We start from the raw sequence: 22787 nt of genomic DNA, 5'->3' as shown, positions 1-22787 counted from the left end.
TACAGTTAGTAGGCCTTAATTAGCCAGTAGTAATACAGTTAGTAGACCTTACTTAGCCAGTAGTAATACAGTTAGTAGGCCTTACTTAGCCAGTAGTAATACAGTTAGTAGGTCTTACTTAGCCAGTAGTAATACAGTTAGTAGGCCTTACTTAGCCAGTAGTAAAGAGTTAGTAGGACCTTAATTAGCCAGTAGTAATACAGTTAGTAGGTCTTACTTAGCCAGTAGTAATACAGTTAGTAGGCCTTACTTAGCCAGTAGTAATACAGTTAGTAGGCCTTACTTAGCCAGTAGTAATACAGTTAGTAGACCTTACTTAGCCAGTAGTAATACAGTTAGTAGACCTTACTTAGCCAGTAGTAATACAGTTAGTAGGCCTTACTTAGCCAGTAGTAATACAGTTAGTAGGCCTTACTTAGCCAGTACTAAAACAGTTAGTAGGCCTTACTTAGCCAGTAGTAATACAGTTAGTAGGCCTTACTTAGCCACTAGTAATACAGTTAGTAGACCTTACTTAGCCAGTAGTAATACAGTTAGTAGACCTTACTTAGCCAGTAGTAAACAGTTAGTAGGACCTTAATTAGCCAGTAGTAATACAGTTAGTAGGTCTTACTTAGCCAGTAGTAATACAGTTAGTAGGCCTTACTTAGCCAGTAGTAATACAGCTGGTAGGCCTTACTTAGCCAGTAGTAATACAGTTAGTAGGCCTTACTTAGCCAGTAGTCATACAGTTAGTAGGCCTTACTTAGCCAGTAGTAAACAGTTAGTAGGCCTTACTTAGCCAGTAGTAATACAGTTAGTAGGCCTTACTTAGCCAGTAGCAAACAGTTAGTAGGGCCTTAATTAGCCAGTAGTCATACAGTTAGTAGGCCTTACGTAGCCAGTACTAAAACAGTTAGTAGGCCTTACGTAGCCAGTACTAATACAGTTAGTAGGCCTTACGTAGCCAGTAGCAAACAGTTAGTAGGACCTTAATTAGCCAGTAGTAATACAGCTGGTAGGCCTTATAGCCAGTAGTAATACAGTTAGTAGACCTTACTTAGCCAGTAGTAATACAGTTAGTAGGCCTTAATTAGCCAGTAGTAATACAGTTAGTAGGCCTTACGTAGCCAGTAGCAAACAGTTAGTAGGCCTTACTTAGCCAGTAGTAATACAGTTAGTAGACCTTACTTAGCCAGTAGTAATACAGTTGCTAGGCCTTACTTAGCCAGTAGTAATACAGTTAGTAGGCCTTACTTAGCCAGTAGTAATACAGTTAGTAGGCCTTACGTAGCCAGTAGCAAACAGTTAGTAGGCCTTACTCAGCCAATAGTAATACAGTTAGTAGACCTTACTTAGCCAATAGTAATACAGTTAGTAGACCTTACTTAGCCAGTAGTAATACAGTTAGTAGGCCTTAATTAGCCAGTAGTAATACAGTTAGTAGGCCTTACTTAGCCAGTAGTAATACAGTTAGTAGGACCTTAATTAGCCAGTAGTAATACAGTTAGTTGGCCTTAATTAGCCAGTAGTAATACAGTTAGTAGGCCTTACTTAGCCAGTAGTAATACTGTTAGTAGGCCTTACTTAGCCAGTAGTAATACAGTTAGTAGGCCTTACTTAGCCAGTAGTAATACAGCTGGTAGGCCTTACTTAGCCAGTAGTAAACAGTTAGTAGGCCTTACTTAGCCAGTAGTAATACAGTGAGTAGGCCTTACTTAGCCAGTAGTAATACAGCTGGTAGGCCTTACTTAGCCAGTAGTAATACAGCTGGTAGGCCTTACTTAGCCAGTAGTAATACAGTTAGTAGGCCTTACTTAGCCAGTAGTAATACTGTTAGTAGGCTTTACGTAGCCAGTAGTAATACAGTTAGTAGGCCTTACGTAGCCAGTAGTAATACAGCTGGTAGGCCTTACTTAGCCAGTAGTAATACAGTTAGTATACCTTACTTAGCCACTAGTAATACTGTTAGTAGGCCTTACGTAGCCAGTAGTAATACAGTTAGTAGGCCTTACGTAGCCAGTACTAAAACAGTTAGTAGACCTTACTTAGCCAGTAGTAATACAGTTAGTAGGGCCTTAATTAGCCAGTAGTCATACAGTTAGTAGGCCTTACGTAGCCAGTACTAAAACAGTTAGTAGGCCTTACTTAGCCAGTAGTAATACGTCCCCGTGTTGACGATCAGCGTGTGTTGTTACCTAATCTCACCACCTGGGGGCGGCCCGTCATGAAGTCCAGGATCCAGCTGCAGAGGGAGGTGTTTAGTCCCAGGGTCCTTAGCTTAGTGATGAGCTTTGTGGGCACTATGGTGTTGAACGCTGAGCTGTAGTCAATGAACAGCATTCTCACGTAGGTGTTCCTTTTGTCCAGGTGGGAAAGGGCAGTGTTGAGTGCAATAGAGATTGCATCATCTGTGGATCTGTTGGGGTGGTATGTAAATTGGAGTGGATCTAGGGTTTCTGGGATGATGGTGTTGATGTGAGCCATGACCAGCCTTTCAAAGCAGTTCATGTCTACAGACGTGAGTGCTACGGATTGGTATTCATTTAGGCAGGTTACCTTAGTGTTTTTGGGCACAGGGACTATGGTGGTCTGCTTGAAACATGTAGGTATTACAGGCTCATCCAGGACAGGTTGAAAATGTCAGTGAAGACACTTGCCAGACACTTACTCACGTCGCCTACGGAGAGCGTGATCACACAGTCGCCTGGAACAGCTGATGCTCTCATGCATGCCTCAGTGTTGCTTGCCTCGAAGCGAGCATAGAAGTGATTTAGCTCCTCTGGTAGGCTTGTTCCATTCAAAATCAGTTTCCAGCTACAATAGTCAATTACAACATTAACAATGTCTACGCTGTATTTCTGATCAGTTTGATGTTATTTTAATGGACAAAAAATTAGCTTTTCTTTCAAAAACAAGGACAATTCTAAGTGACCCCAAACTTTTGAACGATAGTGTATATGCCAATTATTTGATGGCCCTCCCTCCTTCTTCCTGGCCTCTCTCTCTCTACTTCCCTTTCTCTCTCCCTCCTGTCCCATCTTTTTTTCACTCTCTCTCCTCTGAGTTGAGGATGCACACAATTGATCACAGTTCTGCCCATTAAAAACAGTTGGCATTAGCATGCCTATGTAGAAGTCTGTTAGGTTAGCATTTGTTAGGATTACCATGACGATGAGGAGCATATGCACTCACTTATTAATCAGTGCACCAAACCTGTAAAGTTCTCTCTCTCCTCCCTCCAGGTGCTCCCTCTAACAGACAGTCAGTATGAGGATATATTTGATAGTGCTACGGCTTTGGAGACACCTGTAGACAACTGTCTGGGTGGGTAACTAACTAACACTACCACAACCACATCAACTGTCTGGGTAACTAACTAACACAACCACATCAACTGTCTGGGTAACTCACTAACACAACTACATCAACTGTCTGGGTAACTAACACAACCACATCAACTGTCTGGGTGGGTAACTAACACAACCACATCAACTGTCTGGGTGGGTAACTAACACTACCACATCAACTGTCTGGGTAACTAACTAACACAACCACATCAACTGTCTGGGTAACTCACTAACACAACTACATCAACTGTCTGGGTAACTAACACAACCACATCAACTGTCTGGGTAACTAACACAACTACATCAACTGTCTGGGTGGGTAACTAACACTACCACATCAACTGTCTGGGTGGGTAACTAACACAACCACATCAACTGTCTGGGTAACTAACTAACACAACCACATCAACTGTCTGGGTAACTAACTAACACAACCACAACCACATCAACTGTCTGGGTAACTAACACAACCACATCAACTGTCTGGGTAACTAACTAACACTACCACAACCACATCAACTGTCTGGGTAACTAACACAACCACATCAACTGTCTGGGTAACTAACTAACACAACCACAACCACATCAACTGTCTGGGTAACTAACACAACCACATCAACTGTCTGGGTAACTAACTAACACTACCACAACCACATCAACTGTCTGGGTAACTAACTAACACTACCACAACTACATCAACTGTCTGGGTAACTCACTAACACAACTACATCAACTGTCTGGGTGGGTAACTAACTAACACTACCACAACCACATCAACTGTCTGGGTAACTAACTAACACTACCACATCAACTGTCTGGGTAACTAACTAACACAACCACATCAACTGTCTGGGTAACTAACACAACCACATCAACTGTCTGGGTAACTAACTAACACAACCACATCAACTGTCTGGGTAACTCACTAACACAACCACAACCACATCAACTGTCTGGGTGGGTAACTAACACAACCACATCAACTGTCTGGGTAACTAACTAACACTACCACAACCACATCAACTGTCTGGGTGGGTAACTAACACAACCACATCAACTGTCTGGGTGGGTAACTAACACAACCACATCAACTGTCTGGGTGGGTAACTAACACAACCACATCAACTGTCTGGGTAACTAACTAACACTACCACAACCACATCAACTGTCTGGGTAACTAACTAACACTACCACAACCACATCAACTGTCTGGGTGGGTAACTAACACTACCACAACCACATCAACTGTCTGGGTGGGTAACTAACACTACCACAACCACATCAACTGTCTGGGTGGGTAACTAACACAACCACATCAACTGTCTGGGTAACTAACTAACACAACCACAACCACATCAACTGTCTGGGTAACTAACTAACACAACCACATCAACTGTCTGGGTAACTAACTAACACTACCACAACCACATCAACTGTCTGGGTAACTAACACAACCACATCAACTGTCTGGGTAACTAACTAACACTAACACAACCACATCAACTGTCTGGGTAACTAACTAACACTACCACAACCACATCAACTGTCTGGGTAACTAACACAACCACATCAACTGTCTGGGTAACTAACACAACCACAACCACATCAACTGTCTGGGTAACTAACTACCACTACCACAACCACATCAACTGTCTGGGTGGGTAACTAACACAACCACAACCACATCAACTGTCTGGGTAACTAACTAACACAACCACATCAACTGTCTGGGTAACTAACTAACACAACCACATCAACTGTCTGGGTAACTAACTAACACAACCACATCAACTGTCTGGGTGGGTAACTAACTAACACAACCACAACCACATCAACTGTCTGGGTAACTAACACAACCACAACCACATCAACTGTCTGGGTAACTAACTAACACTACCACAACCACATCAACTGTCTGGGTAACTAACTACCACTACCACAACCACATCAACTGTCTGGGTAACTAACTAACACTACCACAACCACATCAACTGTCTGGGTAACTAACTAACACTACCACAACCACATCAACTGTCTGGGTGGGTAACTAACTAACACAACCACAACCACATCAACTGTCTGGGTGGGTAACTAACTAACACTACCACAACCACATCAACTGTCTGGGTGGGTAACTAATACAACCACATCAACTATCTGGGTAACTAACTAACACAACCACATCAACTGTCTGGGTAACTAACTAACTAACACAACCACAACCACATCAACTGTCTGGGTAACTAACTAACACTACCACAACCACATCAACTGTCTGGGTAACTAACACAACCACAACCACATCAACTGTCTGGGTAACTAACTAACACTACCACAACCACATCAACTGTCTGGGTGGGTAACTAACTAACACTACCACAACCACATCAACTGTCTGGGTGGGTAACTAATACAACCACATCAACTGTCTGGGTGGGTAACTAACACAACCACATCAACTGTCTGGGTAACTAACTAACACTACCACATCAACTGTCTGGGTAACTAACTAACTAACACAACCACAACCACATCAACTGTCTGGGTAACTAACTACCACAACCACATCAACTGTCTGGGTAACTAACTAACACTACCACAACCACATCAACTGTCTGGGTAACTAACTAACACAACCACAACCACATCAACTGTCTGGGTGGGTAACTAACTAACACTACCACAACCACATCAACTGTCTGGGTGGGTAACTAATACAACCACATCAACTGTCTGGGTGGGTAACTAACACAACCACATCAACTGTCTGGGTAACTAACTAACACTACCACAACCACATCAACTGTCTGGGTAACTAACTACCACTACCACATCAACTGTCTGGGTAACTAACTAACACAACCACATCAACTGTCTGTGTAACTAACTAACACAACCACATCAACTGTCTGGGTGGGTAACTAATACAACCACATCAACTGTCTGGGTAACTAACACAACCACATCAACTGTCTGGGTAACTAACTAACACAACCACAACCACATCAACTGTCTGGGTAACTAACTAATACCACTTCATCTTCTGCTCGTGCATTCTTTCACTCATTATATTCTTTCACTCATTATATTCTTTCACTCATTATATTCTTTCACTGTTTATATATTTATTCTCGTTACAGTTGAAGTCGGAAGTTTACATACACTTAGGTTGGAGTCATTAAAACTCGTTTCTCAACCACTCCACAAATTTGTTGTTAACAAACTATAGTTTTGGCAAGTCGGTTAGGACATCTACTTTGTGCATGACACAAGTCATTTTTCCAACAATTGTTTACAGACAGCATATACAGTTGAAGTCGGAAGTTTACGTACTGTACACCTTATCTAAATACATTTAAACTCAGTTTTTCACAATTCCTGACATTTAATCCAAGTACAAAATCCCTGTTTTAGGTCAGTTAGGATCACCACTTTATTTTAAGAATGTGAAATGTCAGAATAATAGTAGAGAGAATTATTTATTTAAGCTTTTATTTCATTCATTACATTCGCAGCGGGTCAGAAGTTTACATACACTCAATTAGTATTTGGTAGCATTGCCTTTAAATTGTTTAACTTGGGTCAAATGTTTCGGGTAGCCTTCCACAAGCTTCCCACAAAAAGTTGGGTGAATTGTGGCCCATTCCTCCTGACAGAGCTGGTGTAACTGAGTCAGGTTTGTAGGCCTCCTTGCTTGCACACTTTTTCAGTTCTGCCCACACATTTTCTATACGATTGAGCTCAGGGCTTTGTGATGGCCACTCCAATACCTTGACTTTGTTGTCCTTAAGCCATTTTGCCACAACTTTGGAAGTATGCTTGTGGTCATTGTCCATTTGGAAGATCCATTAGCAACCAAGTTATAACTTCCCGACTGATGTCTTGAGACGTTGCTTCAATATATCAACATACTTTTCCTACCTCATGTTGCCATCTATTTTGTGAAGTGCACCAGTCCCTCCTGCAGCAAAGCACCCCCACAACATGATGCTGCCACCCCCATGCTTCACGGTTGGGATGGTGTTCTTCGGCTTGTAAGCCTCCCCCTTTTCGCTCCGAACTTAACTATTGTCATCATGGCCAAACAGTTCTATTTTTGTTTCATCAGACCAGAGGACATTTCTCCAAAAAGTTGATCTTTGTCCCCATGTGCAGTTGCAAACCGTAGTCTGTCATTTTTATGGCGGTTTGGAGCTTTTGGAGCAGTGGTTTCTTTCTTGCTGAGCGGCCTTTCAGGTTATGTCGATATAGGACTTGTTTTACTGTGGATATAGATACTTTTGTACCTGTTTCCTTTAGCATCTTCACAAGGTCCTTTGCTGTTTTTATGGGATTGATTTGCACTTTTCAAACCAAAGTACGCTCATCTCTAGGAGACAGAACGCGTCTCCTTCCTGAGCGGTATGACGGCTGCGTGGTCCCATGATGTTTATACTTGCGTACTATTGTTTGTACAGATGAACGTGGTACCTTCAGGCGTTTGGAAATTGCTCCCAAGGATGAACCAGACTTGTGGAGGTCTACAATTGTTTTTCTGAGGTCTTGGCTGATTTCTTCTGATTTTCCCATGACGTCAAGCAAAGGGGCACTGAGTTTGAAGGTAGGCCTTGAAATACATCCACAGGTACACCTCCAATTGACTCAAATTATGTCAATTAGCCTATCAGAAGCTTCTAAAGCCATGACATCATTTTCTGGAATTTTCCCAGCTGTTTAAAGGCACTGTCAACTTAGTGTATGTAAACTTCTGACCCACTGGAATTGTGATACAGTGAATTATAAGTGAAATAATCTGTCAGTAAACAATTGTTGGAAAAATGACTTGTGTCATGCACAAAGTAGATGTTCTAACCGACTTGCCAAAACTATAGTTTGTTAACAAGAAATTTGTGGAGTGGTTGAAAAACGAGTTTTAATGACTCCAACATAAGTGTATGTAAACTTCCGACTTCAACTGTATCTCTCTTGTCATTTCACTCTTATCGTTTTCTCATAGAAGAAGAGACTTGACCCTTCACATTGGAAAAGACAAAATATGTTACTCATTCAGAAGAATCACAACAGTGATTGTAGGAGATGTTTAACTCTTTACTCTGCGGGTGAGAGTGTGTGTGTGTGTGTGTGTGTGTGTGTGTGTGTGTGTGTGTGTGTGTGTGTGTGTGTGTGTGTGTGTGTGTGTGTGTGTGTGTGTGTGTGTGTGTGTGTGTGTGTGTGTGTGTGTGTGTGTGTGTGTGTGTGTGTGTGTGTGTAGAGGATGCCAGAGCTGTGCTGAGTGAGGTGGAGTTGCTGCAGGCCACCATTGACCAGGTCTCTCTCAGGTAAAACACCTTTACTAGAACCATCATGTGTAACTAGAGATGAAATATGGGTTGTTTTGCTACAATGGTGCTTCTGAACAGGGAGGAAGAGCCTCCCCGGAGAGTGTCTGGTGAGAGAAAGACTGCAGCGTCCGGCTCACAGAGGAAGAGACAGAGAAAAAGGGAGGAAGAGGAAGACAGCGACTCCAGTGCAGAATGTGGGTATTTTATCCTCTAGCAGTTATTCATTCAGACCCATAACCATTCGGATGGTGGTAGACTATAACAGTTATGTGGGTATTTTATCCTCTACCTCTTCCCTCTCTCACTTTCTCTACCTCTCATTCTCTCCCTATTTCCCCCACTGTCTCCATATTCCTCTTCTTTCTGTCTGTCTCCCACACCTTCGTTCTCTCCCCCCTCCTCACCCCCCTGTCCTCCCCCTCTAGTTGATCAGTGGGTTCAGTGTAGTAGGTCTGTCTGTGGGAAATGGAGGAGAGTGGAGAGACACGTTGACCTGGCTGCCCTTCCCAGCGACTGGACCTGTATACACGACACAGGTACACACACATCACCATACAATGATTCAGCCTCTCCTTACACTCAGCATCAGAAAATGTTGACATTGAACCAATGACATTTGGTTGATTTGTCAACAAACATGAATTCAATAAAAAAAAGTCACAATGTCATTGGATTAAAAAAATAAATAATGTAATTACCTTACGTTGATGACTTTTTGCAAATCTGATATGTTTTCCAAGTGTATTCAACATCATCACATAAATGTTTGCCCAGTGGGTATGTTGCATTTAATGTGTGTTTGTGTAGGCCCTGGTCTCTGTGAGGCTGCGGAGGACAGCTGGTCGGAACAAGAGTGTGATGTCATCAACAGCAGTCTGGTTCCTGGGTCTCTGGTCTGGGCTCAACAGATTGGATATCCTTGGTACACTACGCACACATACTGAACACTATCCACACAATTTAAAAATGTTCTTTGTTTAACTTGGCAAGTCAGTTAAGAACAAATTCTTATTTTCAATGACGGCCTACTGGGGAACAGTGGGTTAACTGCCTTGTTCAACGACAGATTTGTACCTTGTCAGCTCGGGGATTTGATCTTGCAACCTTTCGATTACTAGTCCGACGCTCTAAACACTAGGCTACCCTGCCTCCACTGTCCACACACACATACTGAACACTATCCACACACATACAAAGACACCCCTTCAGATTAGTGTATTCTGCTATTTCAGCCACACCAGTTGCTGACAGGTGTACAAAATCAAACACACAGCCATGCAATCTCCATAGACAAACATTGTCAGTAGAATGGGCCTTACTGAAGAGATCAGTGACTTTCAACGTGGCACCGTCATAGGATGCCACCTTTCCAACAAGTCAGTTCGTCAAATTTCTGCCCTGCTAGAGCTTCCCCCCAGTCAACTGTAAGTGCTGTTATTGTGAAGTGGAAACGTCTAGGAGCAACAACGTCTCAGCAGCGAAGTGGTAGGCCACACAATCTCACAGAACGGGACCGCAGAGTGCAAAAATCGTCTGTTCCTGGTTGCAACACTCACTACAGAGTTCTAAACTGCCTCTGGAAGCAACGTCAGCACAATAACTGTTTGTCGGGAGTTTCATGAAATGGATTTTCAAGCCTAACATCACCATGCACAATGCCAAGCGTCAGCTGGAGTGGTGTAAAGCTCGCCGCCATTGGACTGGAGTGGTGTAAAGCTCGCCGCCATTGGACTGGAGCAGTGGAAACCTGTTCTCTGGAGTGATGAATCACGCTTCACCATCTGGCAGTCCAACAGACTAATCTGGGTTAGAAGGATGCCAGGAGAACGCTACCTGACCCAATGTATAGTGCCAACTGTAAAGTTTGGTGGAGGACTAATGGTCTGGGGCTGTTTTTCATGTTTTGGGCCCCTTAGTTCCAGTGAAGGGAAATCTTAACAGCATATAAAGACATTCTAGACAAGTTTGGAGAAGGCCCTTTCCTGTTTCAGCATGACAATGCCCCCGTGCACAAAACAAGGTCCATACAGAAATGGTTTTTCGAGATCAGTGTGGAAGAACTTGACTGGCCTGCACAGAGCCCTGACCTCAACCCCATCGAACACCTTTGGGATGAATTGGAACACCGACTGCAAGCCAGGCCTAATCGCCCAACATCAGTGCCCGACCTCACTAATGCTCTTGTGGCTGACTTGAAGCAAGTCCCCGCAGCAATGTTCCAACGTCTAGTGGAAAGCCTTCCCAGAAGAGTGTAGGCTGTTGTAGCAGCAATGTTCCAACGTCTAGTGGAAAGCCTTCCCAGAAGAGTGGAGGCTGTTATAGCAGCAATGTTCCAACGTCTAGTGGAAAGCCTTCCCAGAAGAGTGGAGGCTGTTATAGCAGCAATGTTCCAACGTCTAGTGGAAAGCCTTCCCAGAAGAGTGGAGGCTGTTATAGCAGCAATGTTCCAACATCTAGTGGAAAGCCTTCCCAGAAGAGTAGAGGCTGTTATAGCAGCAATGTTCCATCATCTAGTGGAAAGCCTTCCCAGAAGAGTGGAGGCTGTTATAGCAGCAAAGGGAGAAGAGTGTAGGGAGGACCAACTCCATATTAATGGCCATGATTTTGGAATGAGATGTTGGACGAGCAGGTGTCCACATGGTGTTGGTCATGGAGTCTACTTAACACAGTAATGCTGCAATGCCATCATATTCCCATTGTAATATAATTTAGACTAAACCCTCATTAGCCGCCAGGTGTTAATGCAGAATTCTGTGTTTTTCATGCAGGGAAAAAATATCAAACGAATCAGAAATACCTTGCTACGTTTTGAAAACGCAGATCTAAAAATGCTTCTTATTCTAATTTGTGCTCGGCTTCAGACTAATTTTGTGCTTTGGTTGCATTCCTCCACTCGCATGAGAAATCTTTGCTCATTGTCAGATCAATAAAATTCCTTAATTCACAAATGGATATTCTATCAGCAGACAGAACTCTGATGTTTAGCTACTTTTATCATATACTTTTCTCCGGTAAAATTAACTTCAAACAAAGCATTATAAATATGATGGCTACATTCCTTCTTTGCTAAACATTATCAATATGATGGCTACATTCCTTCTATGCTAAACATTATAAATATGACGGCTACATTCCTTCTATGCTAAACATTATAAATATGATGGCTACATTCCTTCTATGCTAAACATTATAAATATGCTGGTTACATTCCTTCTATGCTAAACATTATAAATATGATGGCTACGTTCCTTCTATGCTAAACATTATAAATATGATGGCTACATTCCTTCTATGCTAAACATTATAAATATGATGGCTACATTCCTTCTATGCTAAACATTATCAATATGATGGCTACGTTCCTTTTATGCTAAACATTATAAATATGATGGCTACGTTCCTTCTATGCTAAACATTATAAATATGATGGCTACATTCCTTCTATGCTAAACATTATCAATATGATGGCTACGTTCCTTCTATGCTAAACATTATAAATATGATGGCTACATTCCTTCAATGCTAAACATTATAAATATGATGGCTACATTCCTTCTATGCTAAATATTATAAATATGATGGCTACATTCCTTCTATGCTAAATATTATAAATATGATGGCTACATTCCTTCTATGCTAAACATTATAAATATGATGGCTACATTCCTTCTATGCTAAACATTATAAATATGATGGTTACATTCCTTCTATGCTAAACATTATAAATATGATGGTTACATTCCTTCTATGCTAAACATTATAAATATGATGGCTACATTCCTTCTATGCTAAACATTATAAATATGATGGTTACATTCCTTCTATGCTAAACATTATAAATATGATGGCTCCATTCCTTCTATGCTAAACATTATAAATATGATGGCTACATTCCTTCTTTGCTAAACATTATCAATATGATGGCTACATTCCTTCTATGCTAAACATTATAAATATGATGGCTACGTTCCTTCTATGCTAAACATTATAAATATGATGGCTACATTCCTTCTATGCTAAACATTATAAATATGATGGTTAAATTCCTTCTATGCTAAACATTATAAATATGATGGCTACATTCCTTCTATGCTAAACATTATAAATATGATGGCTACATTCCTTCAATGCTAAACATTATAAATATGATGGCTACATTCCTTCTATGCTAAACATTATAAATATGATGGCTACATTCCTTCTATGCTAAACATTATAAATATGATGGCTACGTTCCTTCTATGCTAAACATTATAAATATGATGGCTACATTCCTTCAATGCTAAACATTATAAATATGATGGTTACATTCCTTCAATGCTAAACATTATAAATATGATGGTTACATTCCTTCTATGCTAAACATTATAAATATGATGGTTACATTCCTTCAATGCTAAACATTATAAATATGATGGCTACATTCCTTCAATGCTAAACATTATAAATATGATGGCTACATTCCTTCAATGCTAAACATTATAAATATGATGGCTACATTCCTTCTATGCTAAACATTATCAATATGATGGCTACATTCCTTCAATGCTAAACATTATAAATATGATGGCTACATTCCTTCTATGCTAAACATTATCAATATGATGGCTACATTCCTTCAATGCTAAACATGATCAATATGATGGCTACATTCCTTCAATGCTAAACATTATCAATATGATGGCTACATTCCTTCAATGCTAAACATTATCAATATGATGGCTACATTCCTTCAATGCTAAACATTATCAATATGATGGCTACATTCCTTCAATGCTAAACATTATAAATATGATGGCTACATTCCTTCTATGCTAAACATTATAAATATGATGGCTACATTCCTTCTATGCTAAACATTATAAATATGATGGCTACATTCCTTCTATGCTAAACATTATAAATATGATGGCTACATTCCTTCTATGCTAAACATTATACATATGATGGTTACATTCCTTCTATGCTAAACATTATAAATATGATGGCTACATTCCTTCTATGCTAAACATTATAAATATGATGGCTACATTCCTTCTATGCTAAACATTATAAATATGATGGCTACATTCCTTCTATGCTAAACATTATAAATATGATGGCTACATTCCTTCTATGCTAAACATTATAAATATGATGGCTACATTCCTTCTATGCTAAACATTATACATATGATGGTTACATTCCTTCTATGCTAAACATTATAAATATGATGGCTACATTCCTTCTATGCTAAACATTATAAATATGATGGCTACATTCCTTCTATGCTAAACATTATAAATATGATGGCTACATTCCTTCAATGCTAAACATTATAAATATGATGGCTACATTCCTTCAATGCTAAACATTATAAATATGATGGCTACGTTCCTTCTATGCTAAACATTATAAATATGATGGCTACATTCCTTCTATGCTAAACATTATAAATATGATGGCTACATTCCTTCAATGCTAAACATTATAAATATGATGGCTACATTCCTTCAATGCTAAACATTATAAATATGATGGCTACGTTCCTTCTATGCTAAACATTATAAATATGATGGCTACATTCCTTCTATGCTAAACATTATAAATATGATGGCTACATTCCTTCTATGCTAAACATTATAAATATGATGGCTACATTCCTTCTATGCTAAACATTATAAATATGATGGCTACATTCCTTCAATGCTAAACATTATAAATATGATGGCTACATTCCTTCAATGCTAAACATTATAAATATGATGGCCATGCATGATTTTTCTTTTAATACCTTGCTTTCTCATTGTAAGCTCATTTACATTTAAATATGGCAACATTTTTGTGGCTTCCAGCCAAACAGCCACTGATGAACATTAAGCTATTTTTGGTGAAAGTGGTGCAGTGATGTATTTTGTGTGAAGGGAAACTATAGCTGCTATAAACTATAACTATATATACCCTGATCACTCCATTGAATCAAAACAACACTGTTGCCTTCAATATGAAATTGTTAAAAAACACAGATTCTTTGATGGTCTTCCTTTTGAAAATGCTGATTTCTGGAAGCTAATGCGACCTCTGGCCTCAATTTAGAATGAATGGACAAACTAGAAAAGTCTATATAACATGACACTGCTGTATAACCCATGAATAACCACTGTCCTGTCCTCCACTGTAATATAAAGTACTGATTGTATTGACAATGTGTTATTGATTAATTGATCCAGGTGGCCGGCGATAGTGGAGAGAGATCCAGACACCAAGACCTTCTGCCAGTTCAACAGGAATACTGACCTGTACCCTGTAAGATACACACTGACCTGTACCCTGTTAGATACACACTGACCTGTACCCTGTTAGATACACACTGACCTGTACCCTGTTAGATACACACTGACCTGTACCCTGTTAGATACACACTGACCTGTACCCTGTTAGATACACACTGACCTGTACCCTGTTAGATACACACTGACCTGTACCCTGTTAGATACACACTGACCTGTACCCTGTTAGATACACACTGACCTGTACCCTGTTAGATACACACGGACCTGTACCCTGTAAGATACACACTGACCTGTACCCTGTAAGATACACACTGACCTGTACCCTGTAAGATACACACTGACCTGTACCCTGCTAGATACACACTGACCTGTACCCTGTAAGATACACACTGACCTGTACCCTGTAAGATACACACTGACCTGTACCCTGCTAGATACACACTGACCTGTACCCTGTAAGATACACACTGACCTGTACCCTGTAAGATACACACTGACCTGTACCCTGCTAGATACACACTGACCTGTACCCTGTAAGATACACACTGACCTGTACCCTGTTAGATACACACTGACCTGTACCCTGTTAGATACACACTGACCTGTACCCTGTTAGATACACACTGACCTGTACCCTGTTAGATACACACTGACCTGTACCCTGTTAGATACACACTGACCTGTACCCTGTTAGATACACACTGACCTGTACCCTGTTAGATACACACTGACCTGTACCCTGTTAGATAAACACTGACCTGTACCCTGTTAGATACACACTGACCTGTACCCTGTAAGATACACACTGACCTGTACCCTGTTAGATACACACTGACCTGTACCCTGTTAGATACACACTGACCTGTACCCTGTTAGATACACACTGACCTGTACCCTGTTAGATACACACTGACCTGTACCCTGTTAGATACACACTGACCTGTACCCTGTAAGATACACACTGACCTGTACCCTGTTAGATACACACTGACCTGTACCCTGTTAGATACACACTGACCTGTACCCTGTTAGATACACACTGACCTGTACCCTGTAAGATACACACTGACCTGTACCCTGTAAGATACACACTGACCTGTACCCTGTTAGATACACACTGACCTGTACCCTGTTAGATACACACGGACCTGTACCCTGTTAGATACACACTGACCTGTACCCTGTTAGATACACACTGACCTGTACCCTGTAAGATACACACTGACCTGTACCCTGTAAGATACACTGACCTGTACCCTGTTAGATACACACTGACCTGTACCCTGTTAGATAAACACTGACCTGTACCCTGTTAGATACACACTGACCTGTACCCTGTTAGATACACACTGACCTGTACCCTGTTAGATACACACTGACCTGTACCCTGTTAGATACACACTGACCTGTACCCTGTTAGATACACACTGACCTGTACCCTGTTAGATACACACTGACCTGTACCCTGTTAGATACACACTGACCTGTACCCTGTTAGATACACACTGACCTGTACCCTGTAAGATACACACTGACCTGTACCCTGTTAGATACACACTGACCTGTACCCTGTTAGATACACACTGACCTGTACCCTGTAAGATACACACTGACCTGTACCCTGTTAGATACACACTGACCTGTACCCTGTTAGATACACACTGACCTGTACCCTGTTAGATACACACTGACCTGTACCCTGTTAGATACACACTGACCTGTACCCTGTTAGATACACACTGACCTGTACCCTGTTAGATACACACTGACCTGTACCCTGTAAGATACACACTGACCTGTACCCTGTTAGATAAACACTGACCTGTACCCTGTTAGATAAACACTGACCTGTACCCTGTTAGATACACACTGACCTGTACCCTGTAAAATACACACTGACCTGTACCCTGTTAGATACACACTGACCTGTACCCTGTTAGATACACACTGACCTGTACCCTGTTAGATACACACGGACCTGTACCCTGTTAGATACACACTGACCTGTACCCTGTAAGATACACACTGACCTGTACCCTGTTAGATACACACTGACCTGTACCCTGTTAGATACACACTGACCTGTACCCTGTTAGATACACACTGACCTGTACCCTGTTAGATACACACTGACCTGTACCCTGTTAGATACACACTGACCTGTACCCTGTTAGATACACACTGACCTGTACCCTGTAAGATACACACTGACCTGTACCCTGTTAGATACACACTGACCTGTACCCTGTTAGATACACACTGACCTGTACCCTGTAAGATACACACTGACCTGTACCCTGTTAGATACACACTGACCTGTACCCTGTTAGATACACACTGACCTGTACCCTGTTAGATACACACTGACCTGTACCCTGTTAGATACACACTGACCTGTACCCTGTTAGATACACACTGACCTGTACCCTGTAAGATACACACTGACCTGTACCCTGTTAGATACACACTGACCTGTACCCTGTTAGATACACACTGACCTGTACCCTGTTAGATACACACTGACCTGTACCCTGTAAGATACACACTGACCTGTACCCTGTTAGATACACACTGACCTGTACCCTGTAAGATACACACTGACCTGTACCCTGTAAGATACACACTGACCTGTACCCTGTTAGATACACACTGACCTGTACCCTGTAAGATACACACTGACCTGTACCCTGTTAGATACACACTGACCTGTACCCTGTTAGATACACACTGACCTGTACCCTGTAAGATACACACTGACCTGTACCCTGTTAGATACACACTGACCTGTACCCTGTTAGATACACACTGACCTGTACCCTGTAAGATACACACTGACCTGTACCCTGTTAGATACACACTGACCTGTACCCTGTTAGATACACACTGACCTGTACCCTGTTAGATACACACTGACCTGTACCCTGTAAGATACACACTGACCTGTACCCTGTTAGATACACACTGACCTGTACCCTGTTAGATACACACTGACCTGTACCCTGTTAGATACACACTGACCTGTACCCTGTTAGATACACACTGACCTGTACCCTGTAAGATACACACTGACCTGTACCCTGTTAGATACACACTGACCTGTACCCTGTTAGATACACACTGACCTGTACCCTGTTAGATACACACTGACCTGTACCCTGTTAGATACACACTGACCTGTACCCTGTTAGATACACACTGACCTGTACCCTGTTAGATACACACTGACCTGTACCCTGTTAGATAAACACTGACCTGTACCCTGCTAGATACACACTGACCTGTACCCTGTAAGATACACACTGACCTGTACCCTGTTAGATACACACTGACCTGTACCCTGTTAGATACACACTGACCTGTACCCTGTTAGATACACACTGACCTGTACCCTGTTAGATACACACTGACCTGTACCCTGTTAGATACACACTGACCTGTACCCTGTTAGATACACACTGACCTGTACCCTGTTAGATACACACTGACCTGTACCCTGTTAGATAAACACTGACCTGTACCCTGTTAGATACACACTGACCTGTACCCTGTTAGATACACACTGACCTGTACCCTGTTAGATACACACTGACCTGTACCCTGTTAGATACACACTGACCTGTACCCTGTTAGATACACACTGACCTGTACCCTGTTAGATACACACTGACCTGTACCCTGTAAAATACACACTGACCTGTACCCTGTAAGATACACTGACCTGTACCCTGTTAGATACACACGGACCTGTACCCTGTTAGATACACACTGACCTGTACCCTGTTAGATACACACTGACCTGTACCCTGTTAGATACACACTGACCTGTACCCTGTTAGATACACACTGACCTGTACCCTGTTAGATACACACTGACCTGTACCCTGTTAGATACACACTGACCTGTACCCTGTTAGATACACACTGACCTGTACCCTGTTAGATACACACTGACCTGTACCCTGTTAGATACACACTGACCTGTACCCTGTTAGATACACACTGACCTGTACCCTGTAAAATACACACTGACCTGTACCCTGTTAGATACACACTGACCTGTACCCTGTAAGATACACACTGACCTGTACCCTGTTAGATACACACTGACCTGTACCCTGTTAGATACACACTGACCTGTACCCTGTTAGATACACACTGACCTGTACCCTGTAAGATACACACTGACCTGTACCCTGTTAGATACACACTGACCTGTACCCTGTTAGATACACACTGACCTGTACCCTGTTAGATACACACTGACCTGTACCCTGTAAGATACACACTGACCTGTACCCTGTTAGATACACACTGACCTGTACCCTGTAAGATACACTGACCTGTACCCTGTAAGATACACACTGACCTGTACCCTGTAAGATACACACTGACCTGTACCCTGTAAGATACACACTGACCTGTACCCTGTTAGATACACACTGACCTGTACCCTGTTAGATACACACTGACCTGTACCCTGTTAGATACACACTGACCTGTACCCTGTTAGATAAACACTGACCTGTACCCTGTTAGATACACACTGACCTGTACCCTGTTAGATACACACTGACCTGTACCCTGTTAGATACACACTGACCTGTACCCTGTTAGATACACACTGACCTGTACCCTGTTAGATACACACTGACCTGTACCCTGTTAGATACACACTGACCTGTACCCTGTTAGATACACACTGACCTGTACCCTGTAAAATACACACTGACCTGTACCCTGTAAGATACACTGACCTGTACCCTGTTAGATACACACTGACCTGTACCCTGCTAGATACACACTGACCTGTACCCTGTTAGATACACACTGACCTGTACCCTGTAAGATACACACTGACCTGTACCCTGTTAGATACACACTGACCTGTACCCTGTTAGATACACACTGACCTGTACCCTGTAAAATACACACTGACCTGTACCCTGTAAGATACACTGACCTGTACCCTGTTAGATACACACTGACCTGTACCCTGTTAGATACACACTGACCTGTACCCTGTAAGATACACACTGACCTGTACCCTGTAAGATCACTGGAAGTCTCCTATTATAAATTACTGAATGAAAACACTGGGGTAGTGTCTTTCATGTGAACATTTCGATTTGTGTGTAATGTGTGTATGTTATGTGTGTGTGTGTGTGTGTAGTGCAGGTACCATGTAACCTACCTGGGGGAACCAGTCAGCAGAGCCTGGGTGTGTCGGTCTAAAGTCAGAAATTACACAGAACTCACTGAGGATGCCGCCATCACGGTTAGTCTTTTGGAAAGGGCAGGGAATTTAACCCTGGTTGTCTGTGCCACTCAATACTGTGTTAGCCCACTGAGCTAGTGTTGATTTCAGTTGAGAATGTGTTAGCCCACTGAGCTAGTGTTGATTTCAGTTGAGACTTAGCCCACTGAGCTAGTGTTGATTTCAGTTGAGACTCTGTTAGCCCACTGAGCTAGTGTTGATTTCAGTTGAGACTGTTAGCCCACTGAGCTAGTGTTGATTTCAGTTGAGAATGTGTTAGCCCACTGAGCTAGTGTTGATTTCAGTTGAGAATGTGTTAGCCCACTGAGCTAGTGTTGATTTCAGTTGAGACTGTTAGCCCACTGAGCTAGTGTTGATTTCAGTTGAGACTCTGTTAGCCCACTGAGCTAGTGTTGATTTCAGTTGAGACTGTTAGCCCACTGAGCTAGTGTTGATTTCAGTTGAGAATGTGTTAGCCCACTGAGCTAGTGTTGATTTCAGTTGAGAATGTGTTAGCCCACTGAGCTAGTGTTGATTTCAGTTGAGACTGTTAGCCCACTGAGCTAGTGTTGATTTCAGTTGAGAATGTGTTAGCCCACTGAGCTAGTGTTGATTTCAGTTGAGACTTAGCCCACTGAGCTAGTGTTGATTTCAGTTGAGAATGTGTTAGCCCACTGAGCTAGTGTTGATTTCAGTTGAGACTGTTAGCCCACTGAGCTAGTGTTGATTTCAGTTGAGACTGTTAGCCCACTGAGCTAGTGTTGATTTCAGTTGAGAATGTGTTAGCCCACTGAGCTAGTGTTGATTTCAGTTGAGACTGTTAGCCCACTGAGCTAGTGTTGATTTCAGTTGAGACTGTTAGCCCACTGAGCTAGTGTTGATTTCAGTTGAGACTGTGTTAGAAGGGAGATTTGTTGGCAGACCTCTTGCTCCGGTGGTAGGAATACTGGGGTAATGTCGGGGTAAATGTGTCAGGGTGTTGGAGGTGTTGGCAGACCTCTTGCTCCGGTGGTAGGAATACTGGGGTAATGTCGGGGTAAATGTGTCAGGGTGTTGGAGGTGTTGGCAGACCTCTTGCTCCGGTGGTAGGAATACTGGGGTAATGTCGGGGTAAATGTGTCAGGGTGTTGGAGGTGTTGGCAGACCTCTTGCTCCGGTGGTAGGAATACTGGGGTAATGTCGGGGTAAATGTGTCAGCGTGTTAGAGGTGTTGGCAGACCTCTTGCTCCGGTGGTAGGAATACTGGGGTAATGTCGGGGTAAATGTGTCAGCGTGTTAGAGGTGTTGGCAGACCTCTTGCTCCGGTGGTAGGAATATGGGGTGAAAGAGATACAGTTGAAGTCAGAAGTTTACATACACTTAGGTTGGAGTCATTAAAACTAATTTTTCAACCACACCACAAATTTCCACACCACAAGTTTTGGCAAGTCGGTTAGAACATCTACTTTGTGCATGACACAAGTAATTTTTCCAACAATTGTTTACAGACTATTGTTTATTTCACTTATAATTCACTGTATCACAATTCCAGTGGGTCAGAAGTTTACATACACTAAGTTGACTGTGCCTTTAAGCAGGTGGGAAAATTCCAGAAAATGATGTCATGGCTTTAGAAGCTTCTGATAGGCTAATTGACATCATTTGAGTCATGTGGATGTATTTCAAGACCTACCTTCAAACTAAGTGCCTGTTTGCTTGACATCATGGGAAAATCTAAAGAAATCAGCCAAGACCTCAGAAAAACAATTGTAGACCTCCACAAGTCTGGTTCATCCTTGGGAGCAATTTCCAAATGCCTGAAGGTACCACGTTCATCTGTACAAACAATAGTACGCAAGTATAAACATCATGGGACCACGCAGCCGTCATACCGCTCAGGAAGGAGTTCTGTCTCCTAGAGATTAACGTACTTTGGTGCGAAGAGTGCAAATCAATCCCAGAACAACAGCAAAGGACCTTGTGAAGATGTTGGAGGAAACAGGTACAAAAGTATCTATATCCACAGTAAAACGAGTCCTATATCAACATAACCTGAAAGGCTGCTCAGCAAGGAGGAAGCCACTGCTCCAAACTGCCATAGAAAAGCTAGACTACGGTTTGCAACTGCACATGGGGACGAAGATCGTACTCTTTGGAGAAATGTCCTCTGGTCTGATGAAACAAAAATAGAACTGTTTGGCCATAATGACCATCATTATGTTTAGAGGTTAAAGGGGAGGCTTGCAAGCTGAAGAACACCATCCCAACCGTGAAGCATGGGGTTGGCAGCATCATGTTGTGGGGGTGCTTTGCTGCAGGAGGGACTGGTGCAGTTCACAAAATAGATGGCATCATGAGGAAGGAAAAGTATGTTGATATATTGAAGCAACATCTCAAGACATCAGTCAGGAAGTTATAACTTGGTCGCAAATGGGTCTTCCAAATGGACAATGACCACAAGCATACTTCCAAAGTTGTGGCAAAATGGCTTAAGGACAACAAAGTCAATGTATTGGAGTGGCCATCACACAGCCCTGACCTCAATCCTATAGAACATTTGTGGGCAGAACTGAAAAAGTGTGTGCGAGCAAGGAGGCCTACAAACCTGACTCTGTCAGGAGGAATGGGCAAA

At 42.1% G+C, this 22787-nt stretch overlaps 1 protein-coding gene across 1 annotated transcript in view; it reads left to right on the top strand.

Moving 5' to 3' along the window:
- The first annotated feature begins 3152 nt into the window (after positions 1 to 3152).
- Positions 3153 to 22787, top strand: part of LOC120035905 (zinc finger CW-type PWWP domain protein 1-like) — a 37826-nt gene continuing 18191 nt past the window's right edge. Inside the window, exons 1-7 of the mRNA XM_038982371.1 lie at positions 3153 to 3306; positions 8581 to 8647; positions 8729 to 8844; positions 9076 to 9186; positions 9458 to 9572; positions 14860 to 14935; positions 20093 to 20197. Coding sequence (XP_038838299.1) covers positions 3165 to 3306; positions 8581 to 8647; positions 8729 to 8844; positions 9076 to 9186; positions 9458 to 9572; positions 14860 to 14935; positions 20093 to 20197 — 732 coding nt within the window. The 5' untranslated portion in view covers positions 3153 to 3164. The remainder of the gene's footprint in view (positions 3307 to 8580; positions 8648 to 8728; positions 8845 to 9075; positions 9187 to 9457; positions 9573 to 14859; positions 14936 to 20092; positions 20198 to 22787) is intronic.

This window comes from Salvelinus namaycush, unplaced genomic scaffold, assembly GCF_016432855.1.
Source record: "Salvelinus namaycush isolate Seneca unplaced genomic scaffold, SaNama_1.0 Scaffold1146, whole genome shotgun sequence".
Classification (NCBI taxonomy): domain Eukaryota; kingdom Metazoa; phylum Chordata; class Actinopteri; order Salmoniformes; family Salmonidae; genus Salvelinus; species Salvelinus namaycush.
This window is presented reverse-complemented; position numbering and strand designations above follow the sequence as displayed.